Source organism: Lepeophtheirus salmonis, chromosome 8 (assembly GCF_016086655.4).
Source record: "Lepeophtheirus salmonis chromosome 8, UVic_Lsal_1.4, whole genome shotgun sequence".
Classification (NCBI taxonomy): domain Eukaryota; kingdom Metazoa; phylum Arthropoda; class Copepoda; order Siphonostomatoida; family Caligidae; genus Lepeophtheirus; species Lepeophtheirus salmonis.
Genome location: NC_052138.2, coordinates 19,400,407 through 19,407,459, shown reverse-complemented (window position 1 = coordinate 19,407,459; position 7,053 = coordinate 19,400,407). Strand labels below are relative to the sequence as shown.

General features: G+C 28.9%; 1 protein-coding gene across 2 annotated transcripts; it reads right to left on the bottom strand.

Annotated features, from left to right (window-relative positions):
• Positions 1-4,172: 4,172 nt before the first annotated feature.
• Positions 4,173-6,172, bottom strand: LOC121122716 (BAG family molecular chaperone regulator 1). Of its 2 annotated transcripts, XM_040717743.2 has the most exons (4): positions 5,971-6,170; positions 5,803-5,888; positions 5,445-5,568; positions 4,173-5,382 (listed from the first exon to the last, which is right to left on the bottom strand). In XM_040717743.2, the coding sequence occupies exons 3-4, from the start codon at positions 5,545-5,547 to the stop codon at positions 4,847-4,849; spliced, it is 639 nt and encodes a 212-aa protein (XP_040573677.1). In that variant the 5' UTR covers positions 5,548-5,568; positions 5,803-5,888; positions 5,971-6,170; the 3' UTR covers positions 4,173-4,846. The 2 variants fall into 2 exon arrangements, with proteins under 2 accessions (XP_040573677.1, XP_040573678.1); XM_040717744.2 differs by lacking the exons at positions 5,445-5,568; positions 5,803-5,888 and having other exon boundaries at positions 5,971-6,172.
• Positions 6,173-7,053: the final 881 nt, after the last annotated feature.

Genomic DNA, 7,053 nt, shown 5'->3' with positions numbered 1-7,053 from the left:
TTTTCAGCTGATTGTAGCTGATTTAATTAAACAGCTAACCTGCTTTCCTCCAAAACATTCATTAAATTGTCTGGCTTACTATGTTGATTCTCAGTTTCTTTTTTTTTTTTAACATGGCCAAAATTTACACAAATTCCAATACTATTAATAAGTATTCATAGGAGAATGCAAGAAGTAATAACATACTCCTAGGATAATGGTTTAAATACGTGACAGATATACATAAACTTTTTTAAAATTATGTGAGCTTCCAACATACATACAAAAATAAAGTTTATTAATATAATTTAACTCGAAACAAATTTTTTTCCCAAGTCATTTTCAGCTTATCATATCTTAGTTATTTAATCTTTTAGTCTAAAAGAATTAAAATCAAAAACATGAATGAATACATTACGCTCTATATATTTTCTCTTGTAAGAGTTATGTAATCATAGAAAATTAATTAGCCATGTGAAAATTAGTACTGCAGAGTTTTACACTTTAATTAATTATATATTTTTTTTATTTTGTTAATATGGAATTGTATTTTATTGATTTTAATACAGCAATCTTAACACAATAAGATCCTAAACATAAGTTGTGTTAATGTAATGTAATCAAATGCATCTGCAGGGGGTGGAATAGAGGGGCTTTTTACAAGAAAATTAATATTTGATTTTTTTTTTCAAAAAATTTAATTTAAATTTTCAAATTTATTTCCAAAACATTTAACTTTCTATGAATAGCTATGGATTTTTGAATTTTTTTGTGAATAGCTGTGATTATTTGAAATTTTATTTTTGAAATTTTTTGTGAGCAGCTGAGGATTTTTTTTTTTTTTTTAAATCACTTTTTTTGAGAATAGCTGTAGATTTTTGAAATATTTTTCCAAAAAATTTAATTTTTCAATTTTTTTTTGTTACCCAAAAATTCCAAAAACCAAGCCTCCCTCAGCCACAAAAAAAATATATAATTCCTGGAGACGGCCTTGGTAATTCACATTATGAAATAGCCCCATTAATTTCTTATTATTGTTTCCTTCTAGTAGGAGTTAAACACTTTTAAGAGCCCACTAGCAAATTGGAACAGCGTTTCCCCATGTGGGCGATACCGCCCCCATCTGGGGGCGGTAGTTTGATGTAGGGAGGCGCTAATACGAAAAGGGGGATTTGGGGGAGGTAGAGCAAAAAAGTCGTGATTACATAAAACAAACAAATTGATTTACAAAATTAAAATACATGATAACAAGGTAGCAGCAATGAATATGTTGAATATTTTCCAGTTAATAGGATAGAAGTACGTTATATTGAGATCGTATTATTGTACTTCATAATTGGTGTCTTTATATTTTTTCCGATACTCAGTATACTATTATTCGGAAATGCAAACGGACTTTTTAAAATAAATACTTATGCTTTAGTTAAAAACGTGGGATTACAAAAAAGTAAGATCCATAAACTAATACCCAAATTATGTACCCTAAAACTTCAAACAAGTACTTCAAGGACGTCTAGTAATTAAAAAAACAAATTAAGAAATTTTTGCATCAATAATCTTTTATTTCTTTAACTATTTAAACCAGTAGTCTCTGAGAGTCATGAAACCTATTTGGCTGCTGCTTCGAGAAAAGTTTAAGGCACAAAAAAAAAGTTGTAAATATCTATTTAATCAGTTCACAACGATCCATTAATAGCTGGCATGCTTCCTGCAACATATATTTGCTGATTGTTAGATCTGATAGGGCATGGGTAATGCTTACAAGATTGGGCAGTAAGAAAGATTATCCACACAGTTGTACATAAGTCACCCGGCCAAAATATGAACTTTATACTTCTCACTAATAATTCAGTTCAAGGAAGAATATATCAAACGCCTTAAAAAATAGAACATAAATTGTTCAGTATTATTACTGGAACATAATTTAGCTTGCAGTTAGAGGAGTCCATTTTAATAGGAAATGTTTGTTTTTATCAAAAATGAAAAGTTAGTTCAAGAAATGATATTTGTAAGAAATCTTATAATAAATACTAAAGGAGAGTTGGTAATTGATATCATTGATAATTTTTTCTAAAGAAAAACATTCCACCTGCTTCTTCAGTTTCTTGAAACTGATAAAGCAAGTGGGATGTTTCATCAGTTCCTTAAAAGGCCTGTGTATTTGAAGTGCTTTGTGTAATCCACAGGCAGAATAAAAATCTTATTGGTAATCTTAAAAAATCAATTAATCCTATTATCAAAGTAGTAAACAGGATCCAGGCACATTCCCTCAATTCCAGACTGTTTCGACAGCTTGGCCTTGATAATAATGAAGAGCTTTAACGTTAATTCCTACACATAGAAGTTACATGGTTATCATAGGGAAACTTCCTGAAACTTTTTTTTTTTTTTTTTTTTTCGACTCTTAAACTGGGATCTATGATGATATTAAAAACATCAAAGATGACATGGCTTATTGTCAGATATATTCACAAAGTTAAAAGAAATTAATTTGCAGTAGCAAGGAAATTATACCAATCATTTCTAAGTTAGATCTGTTATCTCCACCTTCCTATTTAAGTGTAATTTATTCAAACTTAATTTAGCCCGCAATTAATATTACCAGTTTCGAAGGCGCTGTGAATATGATAAAGAAAATAACATTTCAGATTAGCAAAAGTTTACATAGCTATTAAAACAATTTTAAGGATTTATACTCGATGCAGAACCATTTCGTGATATTTAAAATACATATTGAATGCCAAGAATTTACACAGAACGATGATTCGTTATTATTCCTTATTATATGTAGGTACCTATTGAACATTTACACCGATCGTTATATAAACTAGTAGCAGGTTTTTTTTTAAACATGATTTCAACTATTTTTGAAGTATTAAAAGTTAAATAATTTATATATTTATATGCCGAGTGGCAGTGCTTTTAGGTACAAGCAAATTGTACAGCCTGCTACTCAAAAATTAGATTAATAATTTAGAGTAATTATGATGAAGATGATGCAATAGTCCACTATAAAATACATTATCTATGTCGAGCAGAAGTTGTAATTTGTATAAGCAAATTGTACAAAAATAAGTACAAATATTTAAGAGTACTTGTACAATAATTGAATACTTTATGGATGGTCGATATATTAAATATGTAATTTTTAACTATTTTATTAAAAATTGATAAGTATTCTGTGTCTCATTATAAAGTTCAAATACTCACATTTATATTACTCGTAAATGCAAAATAAATTCACAATTGTAATAGATCCAAATAAAATGATAGCAATAATTGATCATATTTAGTAATTAAAATGACTAATATTACAATTAAATAAAAGGTAATGAGACTTAGAAATAGTAGCTTGTACAATATCCTTGTACACAGAATATACAAATATATTATAAAACTAAAATAACATCAATTAATCCAAAAAGTTGAACATTTTTTGTCCCTAGTAATTCAATCAAATAACCAAAGGGTTAATCAATGGCTTCCAATTGGATTTCCAATTGGATTTCCAATCAATTGAAAACGTACAAATTAATATGCATCAATTGATTATAGGCAAAATATAATATACAATTTAACAGTACAATAGATATGATAAAGAAAAAATAATATGCAAATGTCATTTTACTTTAATAAATACCACGTAAAATGTAAGTATGGTAATACCATCATACAGTATTTATATTTCTAAGAAGACCTTTTCTTTCAGAGCATACAATTATGTTTCCTAATTCCAAGCCTATTGAACGTATTGGCCAGTTATAGGTATAACGAATAATTGTGACTTAAATTATATGACTTCTCAGTTAAATATTAATTAAGTAACAAAACCATTGGCTTGACACAATCATTTCCACTGGATAAAAAGAACACATTCTCAGAAACATATATCAGGAATATAATAAAAGGTAATTCATTTGCGAGCCTGTTGGAAATTGACTATTTTGCATGGAATATGCGAATAATTATTACAATAGAATACAAATACTTATAAAGTATAACGTTTCTTAAGAGATATCATGGATATAGTAATATTTGTTTTCTGAGGAAAAGGCAGTAAATCAGGACGTAAATAGCTCAAGCTAACATACATGTAATCTAGCGTCATACATAAATGTTTGGATTACTTCATTCTTTCTTAGGTTTGGATCTTGATTATTCATATATACTTTGTATAAAAATGACCAGAAATATAAGAGAATTTGACAAATAAATTATATTCAATTTTCAAGATGATAGAATGACATTGATGAATTAATTTCATTAGTAATAAGCAATAAGGTAAAATACATTTGAACCCAAAGACTAGTAATGTCATGAAATAGAAGAATAGGTAAGAGGGAAAGACAAGCTCTTATATGTCTAAATGTATCATAGTTTTTATAATAATTATGTTGATTAATATTGTACCTACAAATTGAGGTTCGGGAGGGTTTATGCCTATGAAGAAAAATAAATCCAAATTTATTTTGTTTCTTTGTCTGTTTTTCGAAAAATGAAAGCTCAATATTTCTTCATATAAAAATTAGATACTGTTAATAGATAAAGCTTGTACAAGTAAAACAAAAATTTACTTGATTTTAATGAAAGTTAGAAAAAATAAGGTAAAAGAAATGATATTTGAAGAAAAAAACAAAAACAAAAGGTAAATAAAAAATACTAATGTTGACCATTTGTTATATCATATATTGGACTGTTGATATTATCTAAAATGGAATACTTTTAAACATCAAATAAAGGCCAACGTAAAATTATTTGTCATTAATATCATACATAAATAAATTATAGCTACTAAAAATACGGTTACATATTGTGCAGTTTCGAGTTACTTTCTAAGACAGGATATGCAGGGATTTGAAATATGTATTTATTGGATTTGATTAATTTTTTCAAAGAGGGACTCAACCTCATCTAGCTTAACATTAATACAAGTAGCAACTGCTTTTCTCTTAGCCTTGGCCTCTGCTTGATGTGGCTCCAGTTTAATAGAATCCAATTCTTCAATAAGCCTCATGAGTTGCTCACTATAGGCCTTAGACTCCTTATTTAAATACTTGGGATCAACGTTAATCCCTTTTCCAGAGGAAGCTTGAATGATTTGACCTCGAATTATACCAAAATCCTTTTCTAAAGCATTCACACTCTTTTCGATTTGAAGGATATCTGCCAAATTGGGATCCTTTGAGGCATCGAATCGTTTTCCAAGGATCATGACTCGACTACCATTTCGGAGACTATACTCTTTCAAGGTTTTATTCTCATAATCCGGATCCGCCACAAGGGTTTGTCCATTGAGAATAAGTTTTTGCTGTGCAACAGGTACTCCGGTAAGTCGTTGTGCTTCCTCCTTTAAATCACAGAGTTGATAATCTGGACTTACTTCAAGGGGATATTTCGTAGTACCTGAAAAGCAGAAAATCATTTGTTAATTGTGTAAGGTTATGATATTTTTTACGTATTATTACCCAGTGAGTCCTCAAAATGTTCTTCAACATGATGAGGGCAATTGAAACAGTTACAAGCTGAAAAGGTTCTATAGGCTCTTTCTTTGTACTTATTTAATAACATATTATTAATTTAATCAACACACTGAATTTTTATACATTTCCGATACGAACATAAAATAACAAATTTAATTATTTTATTTTTTTTAACATTTTACCAAAAAAATTAAATGAAAAGTAATTTAAAAAGTTGTGAAAAAATAGTTTCAACTCTATTACGATGACGTATAAGACAACGTTACTTTACTCAAGTCATCATTAAATGAGTTGCAAAAAAATGAATTAAATTTAAATATAAAATAAGGAACAAAATCATTACCGAGCCATTAAATGATCCCGCAAAAACACATCACAAAGATCCGCTCAACAATAGAGAATGACTCCAATAAAGAAGAAGGAATCCTCCTTCACCGAAAAGATTCATTATTATTAATATTCAATAATAATATATTATTCAACCCATAAAAATGACAGAACCAGGACTTACCGTGCTTAAGTTCGATTTGAAGCATAGCAGAGGATGAATTACTATCAGAATTTTGGCAACAAGACAGAAACATGAACAGAAGGGAATCAAACACTTGATTCCACCTCGTGGATGAGGATTAGTTAGTCAATGATGATTCAAATTTGATAAGTTGTTAATAATGACAGGAAGTAAGAGGTTGCAGATAACTTTATTATTATGGTTGCTGCTCCGATATTTTGGGTATTTATTGACCTATCAAGGGCACCAAATGAAGTTGAAAGAAATGAGGAAAAGTTGAGTGACACCAAACTTTTACATGTTCCGTTTATGAATTTATTAAAAGAGTCACTGGCTAAGCGAATATATATGTATGTTTTAGTTCATCTCTGATATTTTAAAGTTGTAGAAAAATGTCCCGAATTGAAAAATAATTATAATGGAGCCCCGTTTTTTGGCAATTTATTATCTCCCTCTTGAAATATACAAATCCAGTGACAAATAAAATATATATATTGCAATAATTTGTAATGTATAGAACCAGAACCTATGCTGTAGTTATCTTAAGAATAAAATACTGACGAAAAAATGACATGAAATAATATAAGCAGAATTGACAAAAGGCATTGTTTTCTGGTCGCCTATAAAATTCTTATATTATATACGAGGGGTCGGCTACCTATGGCACGTGTGCCACTTCTGGCACGCGTATGCATATTCACTTGTACGTGCAAATTAGAACATATTCCCGTCGTTTGTGTGTGTTTTTTACCATTATTGTTGAAATTAAAATGTGATGATTGATCACGTGGTTCTATAAAATATTATCTGATTGCTTAAATATATGATATACTATTTAATAGATGTTTTTATTCATCTGTTGCTATTACTCCTGTAATTAACTACAAAATATACATTGATTTGATTGAAAATAAATAAGTAAATTGAGCTATTGATTAATGATTGCATGAAACATATTCGCATACACGAACTTTTTTATACTGAACTCAAGAAAAAAACTTAACACCATCTACCATAATCATGAAATTGAAATAATGAACATTATCATCTTTTTGGACAGCAAGCCAGCTTCCTTGATTTAGT